The 14,164-nt window shown below is 50.5% G+C and overlaps 2 protein-coding genes across 2 annotated transcripts; both read right to left on the bottom strand.

Annotated features, from left to right (window-relative positions):
• Positions 1 to 2,004: 2,004 nt before the first annotated feature.
• LOC144109401 (uncharacterized) lies at positions 2,005 to 3,932 on the bottom strand. The gene has a single exon (XM_077642188.1). It carries the CDS (start codon positions 3,782 to 3,784, stop codon positions 2,246 to 2,248), a length of 1,539 nt encoding a protein of 512 aa, XP_077498314.1. The 5' UTR covers positions 3,785 to 3,932; the 3' UTR covers positions 2,005 to 2,245.
• A 2,903-nt stretch (positions 3,933 to 6,835) lies between these two features.
• Positions 6,836 to 7,339, bottom strand: LOC144110876 (desumoylating isopeptidase 1-like). The gene has a single exon (XM_077643946.1). The coding sequence runs from the start codon at positions 7,337 to 7,339 to the stop codon at positions 6,836 to 6,838; it is 504 nt and encodes a 167-aa protein (XP_077500072.1).
• Between the last annotated feature and the right edge of the window lie 6,825 nt (positions 7,340 to 14,164).

Here is a 14,164-nt window from a genome sequence, read left to right on the forward strand (position 1 = left end):
ATACGCCGGGTGCGGACTGTGTACCGAATGTTACGGCACTTATGAATTTTTAGAGGCCACCAAAACATTTAAGGGGCAATGGTATACCTAGGGAGAATTTTCCATTAGGTGACACAGGTAGATCAATTGCCAACAGACTCACTGTAAGGCGAATCTCGCCTGCATGCAAAACACCACCATCCTCAACGCACTCATGGAAGTTCAGCTGGTGCGCTTGGCGAGGCGGAACATCAGCAAAAAACCGGCGGGAGGAAAAGACGACGAAGAAACGAGGCGCCTTGCGGCCGACGGGCCGCTGGGCCGCTGGGGCCCTTTGCCATGTGCCCCGGTCCACCGTAAGCAGCAGCAGCAGCAACACAAGGGAAGATCATGTGGTTCTTCCGGATGCCCTCGATCGCCAAGGTCCAGCTGCTGGCTCTGGCGATTGGCTTCGGGTCGATCGCGGACGCACTGAACTGGCACTACGCCCGGGGCTTCAGCGTGTGCATCTTCAGCGCGCACACGCTCGCCTTCCTCATGACCGCCATGTACGCCACGCCGCTCACGGCCTTCATCCACATGACGTCGGGCACCGGCGCCGTCGAGTCCTCTGCATACCGGCACGCCTGCCGGCTGCACTACGTCCTCGCAGCGGTGGTGTACATCACGGTGCTCGTGTTCCTGGTGACGCAACAGGGTGGCATCGCCCGAGAGGCCGTCCGCTACCGGGTGGTGGTCATGTCCATCCTCAACATGCTCGTCTACTGCCTGCTGGCGTTCCTCGCGTGACGCCCTCTCGGTCGGTGGTGGCTACAGTATTGACTTAGTCGCTGAACTGGCGACCGCGTTGTTCTGTCTGAGTGCCGACGCTGACGAGGTTTGCATCCCACTGCATGGATGCCAAGTTGACACCAACGACACGCTTCGTTTTTAGCTTAATGACGACATTTAACGGCGCAGTGCGGTCGTGTGTATGTGTCTGTATGCCGGGTCGACAAGAATGCTAGTGCGCAGCTCTAGAGTAGTGCTGGCTGTAACCAAACGCCTCGGAGGTCCATGCTTTGTACATATATGTTCGCAAGGAAGACGGTGCCCTTCTGAACTGAGTAACGACCATCGCCAATATTCCGGAAGTTTCTCTTCGTTCCCACTGTCCCCTGACTGTCCGCACACAGCCGCATGCTTGTTCGCTGCCTTTGCTTCGACCTGCGCTATGAGCCACTGATTCCGTTATGCAACAAAAATATTTAGTACAGCCGATTCACTCATCGGCTATAGCTCCGGCCCTGTGCTGGTCGCCAACCGGAGCACGCCCCACAATTTTCGACGCCACCACAGCGCAGCCTGCATGAGAGAGGGTGTTGCGTGATTTTATGGGGATGAACTTCCTTTGTGCTGCCTGAGTGTTCCCAGTTATTGTAACTGCTTGCTTTTCCGAGTTGCCACATTACTCGGATAGCAGGAATTTCTTGATACCTCTTGCCGAATGTCGGTCGCCACCGGCTTGTTCTACTTGGAATTGCGTTCATGGTAAGCTGTCCGTCAGCTTTTGCGTATCCTATGAATGCGTGCAAGCTTTAGCGGTGTCTAAGGAGCGGTCGTAGTCTCCAATGAAGCTTCGACGTTAAACCTTGCAGGATTTAGACTTCTGACGCAACACGAGAGGCATCAACATTGGCGAGGAGCAAAACAACACTCGTCCAAACTTGCGTTTCAGTGCATTTATTTTTAGTAGACACAACGACAGAATGCATTATGGAACGTTAGTACGGCGCGTATTTGAATGACCCAGGACACTTTACAGCAAAAAAAAAAAACGAAGGCTAAACCTTTTATAAATCTGTGAAGCCACGTGGTACGCTTCCCATTGACACAATGTGAAAAGTGCTTTTCGTGTTGGGTGTCCCACGTAGCATGGCATTAAAATGACAGCGTTCAGCGAAAGGTTTGCAAAACCAGTGGCATATATATATACTGTTTAGTTAACCTCGCGGAAGTGCAACGGTCTGAAAAACAAGAATGTTTTGTCCTGTACCACAGCACGCCTACCAAGCACCATGAAAACATTGTGTACGGCTTCGTACTGCTCTTAGTTTAGGTTCGTTTTGGACTCATGAAATAGTTTTCTAATTAAAATTTTACCAGAAAAAAAACGGAGTTTGATGTGGGAGCGATGTAGCGCGACTTTATGCCCGTGAGAACCCACTAAAAAAAATTTCTACAGGTTGTTACTAGGCTGTAGCCGCTCCCTTATAAAAACGCCACATCAGTGTCGCCGAACAGACGCCGAAACCTTTTGACCGACTTCATCGACCAGCTTCTTGACACGTTGCGAGGCTCCGGAAAACTTCTGCAGATGTGGCCCAAGAGTTTTGATCAGGGCGGACACATCGTTGTATCTGCATCGCAGAAACCTGTGCAGAGCCGTGAAGCAACGGTACGCTTGTTCTTCCTCTACCTCTCCCTCCAGGTACTGTATAATAGCCGCAGTCAGCTCGGTCGCGGTGTCTTCGAACACCTCTCTCGCCGATAGATTGAACACGAGGGCGGCGCTAAGCTCTCCAGCTAGACGCCTGCCGCACAGGAGACCGTGGACCACGGCATGGATCGTCGCCTTGGCATTGCTGCACAAGAGACCGCTCAGTTCCTCGTTCCACTCGGAGGCGTAGAGAAGCCAGTCGCAGCTGCTGGTGTGCTTGCAGAGGTTGCAGAGCAGCTTCAGCACTTCGTCTTGCTCGTCCGACGGCAGCTTGGCGATCCGGTAGACGTAGCTCATGATGCAGTGGTTCTTGCGGTCCTGGTGCAGGAACAGGACGACGTCTTTCACGAGTGCCACCGCCTGGAGTACGCGCAGAAGCATGAGTCGGACGGCTGGCGACCCGTCCCGGTGGGTCAGCACCTTGTCGAACAGGTCAAACTGCTGCTGCCCGAGGGCGAACGCGCCATGGCCCTTAACAAGGTAGTCGCGCAGCTGTGTCAAGGCTGAACGCTCCCGGTCGGTGATGACGCGCTCCAGGTGTCTCTCTAGCTCTTTTAGAGCGGCGACACCGTCGATACGAGGGTACAAGATGGGCTGAGTGTCGCTGCCCCGCTTAGGATGACGTGTGGTTCCGGGCTGATCTTCGGATTCTTCGTCACTTCCGCCTTCTGCGGACTCGGATGTCCTCTCTTCCGCCCTCTTGTAAGCCGCACGGGGCCTCTGTCGGTCCGACCGGTCTGGTGAGGTTGACGTCCTTTCGCTTCGGTGATCAGGACGGGAGGAGTCCCTGGGTGCCCTACCGGAGCCAGAGCCGTGGTCCGGAGCTTTGTCAACTGCGACTGAGAGGTTTTCGAAGAGAGGAATCAACGTGTTGCCTAGTGGCGTGCGAAGAAACTCGTCGGGAAGCTCCAGTATCTCCCGCGGTATGGACTTTCCAGTGAGGAACATGGCCACGTCTTGCGAGAAGTTGTTGCAGTTGTGACGGAGGAGGTTGTAAGTGCTTCCCTTGTAGCTGGACTCGGCCAGCTCGTCTATGTAGGCCAAGAAGACGCTATAGGGCAGCTCCGAGCGGCCCAAACTTATGACCTGGTCCGGTTCTTCGAGGATGGTCTTGCCCGCCCTGCAGCAATCGATGCCAGTCGAACCGAAGAAGTACTCCCTACCGCGGACGACGATGCTTGTGTGCCACACGCCGGGCAACTGCTTGCCGAGCAGCATCGGCGTGATCCTCCTGGCCAACCCCTTAGAAAGGTCGTAGACGTAGAGCTCGACTTCGAAACCGGTTTCTGCGTTGTGCGAAGCTTTCGCCATATCTCCGATGCTCATGGTGATCACCTCGGCGAGCGGTCGGGGTGTCGATTTGGGGTAGACGCGTCACAACAGTGGCACAGCGCGGGACGGTGATCGCGGCAGTTCCTGCAGCTGATAACGTTCTACAGAGCAGCGAACAGTCAACCGTCCTCTTAGCGCGAGACCTGCGTTGCCTCTTTTTCTTCACTGCGCTGTCCCGTGCCGCTGCCTGCCTTTTTTTTCCCTCTCTATCAGAACACAGTGAAAAGTCGGAGAAGTCCGACTGTCTGCGCCAAATCTCCTTCTGCTCCCATCGTAGATAGACTTTTTGTTTCCATCAGAGATGGGCACTGATGCAAGCGCCACGCCATTTCCGTGATCATGAGTGGCGTGTTTGACGTCAGTGCTCCTGCACTATATATACAGTTTTGAACTCGTGAATAAAGATCATTACGTGTAATACCCCACGCGTGTGCGATTTGTAGCAGTGGCGACGAGATGTGTGGATCAAGTATGTTGACGGGACGCTCGCTGAAAAGTCGGTGACCAATCCTGTCACGCATATTTTGAGTCCTACGGCGTTGGTCGGCACAACGCAGGGCCGCAGGGCCTGCAGCGTTCGTCGGACGGAACAAAGCGAACATGGCTACTACGGTACCACACTTCGAAGAGAAGCAGGACAAACGGGAATGGTATACTCCACTCGCATCGAAGCAGTCTTCCAAGGTTAACGACATTTGTACAAGACGGAAAGAAACGCGCTCTCTTGATCGCCGCGCTCAACTCTAAGAGCACCGGTGTCTTAGCCAGCTGCTCACCAGGAAAGGCAAATGAGCTTACCTGTAACGAAGCAGCCGAAATCATGAGCGCCCATTATTCTCTGCAACGGAATGAAAAAGCAGCCAGTTATTTCACAAGGAATAAAAAAGACGACGAGCCGGTAAAGGAATGCCTTGTGGGAAGCTGGCAGAGGACTAACTTTGGTACAATCCTGCAATGCATGCTCAGCGGCCGACTGGTCTGCGGCATACGAGACCTCGACGTACAACGAACGCTATTAACCAAGGCAGCTCTAACGCTTTCAGACTGGCAGAAAACGAGGTCGCGGCCATAACCAACCCCACATAATTGGTTGATAACGAACCCGTGCCGAAGTGCTACTTGAGTGGCACTTCGCCCACATATCGCGGGTTCGGGCTAGAGCAAGCTGAGGTCATCGCCAGCGTTCGCCGCGCGCCTGCGCTCTCGCTCCGAAGGAGGGAAGGCGCAGCTATTATAGAGCACAAGTGTTTATTACATAGGAAGCTGCATTACATAACACTGCACTGACCCCAGACCTCAGTACAACCCATAGCCCAGCCGCAGCACCCGAAAGCGGGCCCACGGAGCCGCGCGCGCAAAGAAGACTACATACGCGCGTGACGGCACAGCCAAGGTAGATAGCATGCCGCACGGCCAACCAGAGGGCTAAATCACGCGCGACACAACACGAGGGAGGATGGGAAATGCGCGGAGCACATCTTGACGACGCCGGTCGCACGTCGATGGCTCATCGCGCGTCGTCACCGGCAATGGCTGGCGATGACGTAGAACCAGCCAAATCAGGCTCTCCCGAATCCGGAGCACCGCACAGGCGGGCGACAGGACTCATGAGGCTCGGCCCTGGACTCAAGCGTACATGCTAGGTGCGCAAGGTTACACCACCCGAGCTCTTGGTCCCCCGGCAAAGGCCGGGGCACCCGGGAGGCGAAATGTACGCACCTTTCTGCTGCCCGAATCGGTGGCGGTCTCTCCGTTCATTTCCCGCTCGGGCCTCTCGCCGAAACAACGCCCCAAAGCTGTCACTGGGAGTGACCCAATGGAGACGCGAGGTCGAAGCGGGAAGAACGGAAGGGAGGGTGATTTACAGCGGTTCTTCAAAAGAGCTTCCCTTGGAAAGGAGGACATGCAGCGCGGCCGCCTGCATTCCGCTCGCGGACACCCCACGGGGGGTCCCTAACGAGCAAACGGCCGCAGCGGGCGCGCACTCCAATCGCTCAAGAAGCCCAATCCCCACAATTGGCATACAATTCCCTCATCCGTCCGTTACTAGAATATGCTGTAATTATCTGGGACCCTTTCACGGTAACAAACATTCAGAAATTAAAACGAATACAGCATAAAGTAGTTAGATTTATTTTTAACTCATATGGCCGTGCATCTGTAAGTGAGCTCGTGAGGCGAAGTGGGTTACCCCCAGTTGTTGAGCGCAATCGTGTTTGTCGATTAAAGTTTTTCTTCCAACTTGTAAAAGGTCATTATAAAGTTAATACTTCTAATAATTTTGCTTACTCCTCAGGTTATAACACGAGACAAAGGCATGCACTAACAATAACCCCTTTGAACGCACGAAATAACTGCTTTAAATATTCTTTTTTCCGAGAACAATTACTGAATGGGATAAACTTAATAGCGAGACTGTTAATCATAATTCTTTATTGATGTTTGAAAAGTGCCTGCAAATGTTATGAATTTGAGTGTTTCTATGCTTGTATATTTTCCCACCCTGCTATGATCTGTACTAGATCGCAGTATCTATAAATAAATAAATAAATTCTTCCTAAGGTGCAGTGAATTGAACCAAGGACCTTCATTTCGCGATGTGAGCACGCAACCCATAGGCCACAAAACCGCGATGCTTATTGGCGAGTAAAGGTGAACCTAGTGTATGCGTTTCCTTACGAATGTGTGCTAATGAATAGGTGTGTCATTAGAAATGAGTTTTTTAATGAACCTCGCAGCAGCGCTCACGATGAGACAATGCATTCGCATTCCAAGCACGTTGTAGTCTAAGTGCCCTGCGTAATTTTTTAGCATCCATCGCTTTTGCGTTGGTAGAAGAAGCCTAGAAGAATAAGACGCTACCCCGCCATTCATCTTTGTAGCATTAAAAGCGAGGTTGCTCCGATGATTCTCTTGCTCACAGTATACACGAATCAGCAGTACTCGTTATGTTGGAGCGTTGGCATCACTTTATACACCATCATTCATGCAACAAAAGCTCATCATGCGCCTCTTGGTGGAGCTCGAGGTTCAGCGTAGAATCCCTCACAAGTCCTTCATGATGTTCTCGTAGTGAGCCGCGAGGGAGTTGCCCAGCGGCGTATCGAGAAACTCGCTGGGCATTTCCAGGACCTCTGGCGGTATGGAATTGCCGGTCAGGAACAGGGCCACGTCCTGAGAGAAATTGTTGCAGTTGTGATGGAACATATTGTACGTTGTTCCGCTGTAGCTGGACTCGCCGATCTCGCAGAGGTAGTCCGAGAAGACGCCGAGGGTAAGCTCCGAGCGACCAAGGCTGATGATTCTGTCTGGTGCCTGGAGGTTGGTGTTGCCCACTGGGCAGCTGACGACGCCCATAGAACCGAAGAAGTACTCCATTCCGTGGACGACGATGCTTGTGTGATAAACGCCGGGCAACTCCTTCCCGAGAAGCGTCGGCGTAATCGTCTTGGCCAGCTCCTTGGAAAGGTCGTACATGTAGAGAAACACCTCGAAACTAGTGTCGGCGTCGGCGACTTGCGAAGGACCTGCCTCGTCTTCGGCGCTCATGGTAGTGGGCGCGGGTAGCTGTGCCCGCGTCAGTTATGGGTTGTAGACGTGGTACTATATGCACAGCGGAGTCCTAGGTGTTACAGAGAAACCTCTTGCTGCCGATGACGCCGAACGAAACAGGGCATAGAGGAGCAGAACAGGGCTCAGCGCGAGATCTGCAGCGCCTTTTACTTCTTCTCTGCGGTGCTGGTCTGCCTTTTAACGCAATAGCGCCATCGCGCGCATTTGGCGACAGCCCGGAAGGTGCGAAAACAAAATTCCCATTGGGCGGTGATCTACATGGTCCTGTCTTCAAATGACATTGAAATTGATTAGAACATCAATTAAATTGTGATTTTACGGTCGCATCGTGACTCAAATGCCATGACGACATTCAAGAATGTAAAATGGAATAATTGCGCTGCAAATAAAATGAGGTTGAGATGGGAATCAACGCCAGGACCCTTGGGCCGCGAGTCAAGCTCTTTACTCCGGTGTACAGTAAAGGAAGGGAAGGGATAAGGGAAGGGATAAAGGATGGAGTCAAAGAAGAAAAGAAGAAGAGGTGTCGTAGTGGAGGGCTTTACGTTTTTCGTATCAGCGGCTGTGCTGGTTCCGGTGCGATATAGTTCTAGACTTTGTGTGATATTTTCTTTACTTATTAAATACGCAAAAACATGGAAGGGTTGGTACCAGTTATGTCTGCCACGAGTGAACGATAAGGGGATAGTTGATATGACATGATTACAAGACATAATACTGAGCAGGGGACAAGACACAGGAGAGAAGCAAACAGGACGAGCTCGTCCTGTTTGCTTCTCTCCTGTGTCTTGTCCCCTGCTCAGTTTTATGTTTTATAATCATGTCTGCCACGATATTTAAGACATACGAATACATTCTTTTATTTTAAAAAATACACATTTCACTTGTCTAGACAGTGCGTAGCGTTATCTAATACACAATGGAATTGTCAATGGCAATTCAGTTATTATTGTTGGGTTTGATCCTTCCGCAAATTCTATGAGGAGGCCGCGCTGCAACATGAGCCCCTCAACCCGAACAAAATTTCTGGCTACGCCACTGGCTGGCACCAATGTTACTTCTCACGTCACTGTTATGTCGCTTCATTACAGAGACGGCCCTAGAACTTCCCCCACATACTAGGCTCGTTGGTGCTCACGCTGACGGCGATTCTCGGGGCCACACTGTTCGAAACAGGCCGGTGACATGAATGCTTCTTGGCGAGTAAAAAAAAAAAGAAAGGATAGAATAAGGAACAGCGAGAGGAAATAAAAGCGAATAGCAGAAAATTGTTCGGTTCAAGTAGACCTATAGCGCCAGATTTCAATATCCTTGCCACCTCATAGCCTTGCTAGTCCGACAGGAATTCTACCATGCATGCGCACCGCATTACAAGTGTCGTAGCTTCGTTCCTTCAAAGTGGCGTGTCGCATTTGGCCGCTATTGACTGGCCCTTATACGACGCGCAGACGCACGAGGTAGAACAAGTGTCCAGTCGTCCAAACACCTGTCTCGAGCGCACCGGGGAATACCTAGGGCTCGAAGCAACACCGCATCGGGCACGTACTATCGGCGTCAAATGAAATGCGAACAGCGGAGAGCGTGGTGAAGCGTCTTTTGCACCGTCTGCCTGTCGTCATCGGACATGGACGCGCATCCGGTTTTCGATGGTTTTGCGTCTGTTTTCTTTGACGTTAGTTTTCTCGCTTTGAGCGCCACATTTATACTTCCCACCACCGATCGCAGCGCGGCTTCGCTGGCGGCTGCAGCCCACGTGGGCGAAGCTTCCTGTCCCGAAGCGCTCCCATTTTGCTTCTGTCATCGGTCTGTTATCAGAGTCTGGCTGCGATGCGAACGCTGTGTCCAACGCGGCCGTCGCTGAACCGCCTGTTTCTGGCGGTGAGCAGAACTTTATCGCCCTTCCACCACCAAAAGTGTGACAACCACTGTCGAAGAAAAAAGAAACAAAACAATCACAAACCAGAAGAGTGCGCCTATCTCTGATGGCGACATGCGGACGGTGTGACGTGGAGCTGTGGCCACGCGCTCTGCTGTTCGCATTTGACGCCAATAGTGCATTCTGATGGATTGCGTTTAGGTTAGTATCCTTGGAAGATAAATAGCTTCAGCCCTGTAGTTTTCGACCTGGAGTACGAGAAGGGCGGCAACAGCTGCTCGAGACGGAACAAGTTAATCAGTTTCAGCCGACCCAAGATAATATCGAGGCTGGACTTTTTAGCAGCCAGTACTCTGACTGCGCTCGAGAGGATCCCCAGCTTTGGTGCCCTCTGGAACGCAGCAGGCAAGTCACAACTGCTTGTTCATGATGTGCGACACGATAAGAATGCGCTGAGATAAGCGCAAGTGCCGCGAAACTGCTACGGTGTACACTTTACGCGTGCATTGTCTTGCGTTCCTCAATTCCTCAATATCATTCCTCATTCTCCTTAAAAAGTGTAGTTAAAGAATACAAGTATGATAGAGCGAAATAATCTTAGGCACATCGTTTGGTGGTTTTGCAAATACAAACTGCGGCAGAGCAGTTCATCCGAGTAGGTTTACCCTAAACTAATTAGCTTAATTGGTTTCGACTGCACATTTATTTCCTGCGCTTGCGAGCATTGGTACGACACATTTTCTTCCTTGCGAATCGCTGGACGAAAGGCGGAGGGGACAGGCGATTTCAGAGGAGGCACAGCAGCCAGAGCTGCAGGCGTAAGTTGTAGGGCTGGCTCACACGCATTGCTTTCCGGCGCAGTGCGCGATAACAACAGACGTTTTTAGCATACCGGAGACGTACCACCGGAGACGCATACCGGTTTACTGCACACTGGCTGCGCACGCGCAGTGGCTCCCCCTCACCCCAACAATGCCACTGCGCATGCGCGAGAGGGGTCCGGTAAACCGGTATACGTCTCCGGTAGTACGTCTCCGGTATGCTAAAAACGTCTAATCCATTAGAGACCGGCTGAGTCCCTCCGCTCTGTCTTGGAGGCACGGCCCAGGTGCGAAGAGCGAACGTTGCTGACGAAGCAGTAGATATTTGCTCATTCTTGATTCACGTTTCAAGTTCCTCTTGGAAACAGTATTTCGTGCAATTAAAAAATAATAATAAAATTACTGCCATGTTGTACAAGTGTGGACAATAATTAGCAAACGGAGCATGCTTTTCCGATCCCCACGCAAACGTTCCTTCCCGATTGTAAATGGAGAAACGTTAATTGTTTCTTAACGAGAAGCGCATATCAACGTCATGCATATACCATAGCCGGCAAATGCAGTCTGGCAACCCGCGAAGGAGGTTGTGTGCATTAATTTTTCCGTACCCCATAGCTAACTGTACTGCTACCGTGTTTTTTTTTATTGCTACCCAATACCCATTCGCTCAGAAATTCAGCATATATAGCTTCGTATACGACCGTTTATTTTCTTACAGCAAATATTACAGTGCTTATAATGATGCCTTTAATTCCGTGCCTGGAGCCCAACTACTGCTCTCATCTCCAGTCATAAGCTCATTTTCGCTGACAAACCACTGAGACCTGGCACGGAGAAGGCAAGACTGAACGTTTGATTGCTGTACGTACCTGTTTCAGTTCAAGAGATCAGTAATTCACCCGCCACGCTGGCTCAGTGGCTATATGGCGCTCAGCTGCTGATCAGGAAGACGTAGGTTCGATCGCGGCCGCGGCGGTCGAATTTCGATATGGAGGCGAAATTCTAGAGGCCCGTGTACTGTGCGATGTCAGTGCACGTTAAAGAGCCCCAGGTGGTCGGAGTTTCCGGAGACCTTCACTACGGCGTCCCTCGTAGCCCGAGTCGCTTTGAGACGTTATGAACTCTAATAAACCATAAACTAGATCAGTAATTCCGGCAATGACTCTTAAGAGCAAAGGAACTCGCCGATTCGAAGACTATCAAAGCAAGATCAGTGTAAAGAACGTAATACAGCTGGGAACTATTGACGGCGGCTACAATTGTTCTCGTTTTAAGAAGCAATACATGCTTCTCGATCCCTTCACTTTTTGAACACGTTGAAATCGATATCGGATGCCTTGGTGAGATGAGAAAGAATAAAATTAAGTTGCGCGAGTTTCCCATACAGTTTTACATGGGGAATTAAAAAAAAGCATTATTACAGTTCATTTTACGCATCTAGGGAAACGGAAGATATCAGAATAGTTTTTGCCCGGTGCCGGAACGGTTGCAAAGTTGTCGTGGTAGAAGTAGATATATAGCCAGGCGGGAATGAATGAATCACGCCGCTAGTACGCAGGTGAAAGCTGCGGTCAGGAGCGCAAAGCCCTTGCTGTGGGACACTCGATCTGGGCACCAGCTGATTTTGGGAATGGAAGTGTCGAGAAGGAATTCCACTGTTGCCTATTTGTTCGCTCAAACAAATTACCGTAATTATGTCGGCAACATATTCGCGTACGGCCGCTATTAGGCTCGTTGCACTGGTAGCTTTTGTAACAAATTTGGTGTCTTTGCATATAATACCCCTGTCACACGGGCATTTCGAGGGCCCTCGAACCGATAGTCTATCGACTCAAAGGCGATCGAGCGCTGCCACACGGGCAGTTTCAATGGCGATCGAGTCAATAGCCTATCGAGTCAACGGAGTAGCGCAGAACTCCATCGAGATTTCGAGGGCCTTCGAGCGCTGCCCAAGGTTGCTAGCGTTGCTTCGAGCGGCGCCAAGCGCACTTTCGTACACGACACATCCACGGTGCAAAAACATGAACAAACATTATTCGCATAAAATTTAATGCAAGCAGCCTGTAAAATTATTTGAAAATTATATTAGACTTGTTTTAAGTGCATTAATTTTGCGTTGCAGTCTTTGCGTTGCTTGCGTACTTAACGTTGACAACATGGCGGCACCCTGCCCGCCCGCTTTACAGCGATAACAGCTTCGTCGCTAATCCCTCAAAGCAATATCGTGTTCCAAGCTGTTGTATTCGCCTTCAATTTGCCCATTCTTACCCTCGCATAAAGTTTCAAGAGGCAAATAGCTCTTATTTTTCAGCTATCATGGCGATTTCCCACGTCTTAAGCCTGACGAAGCAGCGCTCCGACGCAGTTGGACTGGCTTGGTTTTGGCTCGTCTTGTATTAGTGTGGCTATAGCAGTGTATGCATATGTCCGTCGCGTACGTGTAGTTAAAAGGGTTTTGAACGACTTTCGCGTATGTCTGTATTTCAGCATTTAGTATACATTTATTAAATATTTTTGTAATTTTTCCAAAATCCAAAGTAGCGATTGTGGCGCCACACATCCGTGGCGTAAGACACGAGAACCATTTCAATGGCCATTGAGATTTGCCGTGCAGCAGCGGCGAGTTCGATGGCGATTGAGAATCTCGAAGACCCTCGACTCGAGGGTGATTGAAACTGGCCGTGTGACAGGGGTATAAGGCTAATCCGGTACGTGTTGCGCATAGAATCATTACTTGTACAGGAATTGCACAAATAGCGCGCCGTGTGCATACAATGAGCGCACGCTTCAGAACCACTACAGCGGCAGTTCTCTCATAGGAACGTTCGACTGCAGCTCTCTGCATCGGTGATATTTTCACGGTGATCACAGCACGCGTTAATTACCAGGCGTTATACAGGAACCGATATCGCTAAGGCTCAATTAGCTCCTCCGTGCCGTTGTTTCGCGGTTGATCTCAGCAATTCCGCCTAAATACACAATTCGCAATAAAATTTCCGTTAAGCACTAACGTACGATCACCAGAGATTTTCGCACCGGTTTCAAACAGGCCAAGAAACACGTCTTTGTCCCTGAATGATGAGCATGAAAGCGCACATTAGCTGAGAGCAAATGCTTGCTTCAATGTCGAATAGAAGTGAGCTAAATAAAAAAAAACTAGAAAAGAAAATATTCCGCGAGCATGTAACCCCGCTTCTAATTCCTGTGTTACGCCATGGTGTATTCTTCCACAGTGCCCAGATGGGAAGCTGCGAAACTGGTTCAGTTCTACGCTGACTGTTGCGTCGATCAGAGAAAATCGAAAAAAAAAATTATCTCGGTCTAACTGCAAGTTTGTTCGGACTCAGATTTCACACTGAGGTTGCATTTGGTGATCAGTCTTGTTTTATACTACATGTAAGTGGGGTACTAGTTTGATTCGGTCAAAATTATTTGGAAATCCCCATCATCTGCTGCGACGGTGAACCAGTCGAAAAGCTTGGCTGCAGTGGAACCCGTAGCGCCATCTCACAGCCATCGGAGAAACGAGCCCTCCACTGGGTACGGTGGGTGGCTGCGCGGTAGCTTTAAAAGTACTTTCTTAGCTACGTTATCATTGTTGGACGAAAAATTGTTTGCTTGTGCAGACATTTTGAGGGATAATAGAAAAAAAAATGCCGTAATATGGCGTTTGAACTTGTACTCTGGGGACCGCCTTATGGCACAAAGTACTAGGGGGCAATCTATACTGCACCTATGGCGGCTGAGCTGAACTAGTCAGACATTCCACTCTTGCATCCCTGGCCCCTATGACATGCACACGTCTCTCTCTTTTTTCTTTCTTCAATTGTACTCGCGATAAAGTCACGCGCACTTAAAAATTATTCAAGTGAACAGGCTTCATACGTGCATAGCAAAGGCCGGAGGAGCGGACGCAAACCGTGATTTCACCGGTGGCGCCAGCGCTGCGTCATGAAAAAAGGGTGCGCGCTTACCCCGCCGGCAGCGCACCTACTCATCTACAGATACCATAGTTCCAGTAACGTTGCTCCGAATCTCCTCCGGCCACCTCACTTTTTGTCGCTGTCTGTTACGCGTATCTTCCTTCTCCCTTACTCTTGAACA

The sequence above is a fragment of the Amblyomma americanum genome, chromosome 11 (assembly GCF_052857255.1).
Source record: "Amblyomma americanum isolate KBUSLIRL-KWMA chromosome 11, ASM5285725v1, whole genome shotgun sequence".
Lineage (NCBI taxonomy): Eukaryota > Metazoa > Arthropoda > Arachnida > Ixodida > Ixodidae > Amblyomma > Amblyomma americanum.

What these genes read in the sequence shown, in the direction of transcription:
- LOC144109401 (XM_077642188.1), bottom strand. Translation starts at nt 3,784, where the DNA reads ATGAGCATCGGAGATATGGCGAAAGCTTCGCACAACGCAGAAACCGGT.
- LOC144110876 (XM_077643946.1), bottom strand. Translation starts at nt 7,339, where the DNA reads ATGAGCGCCGAAGACGAGGCAGGTCCTTCGCAAGTCGCCGACGCCGAC.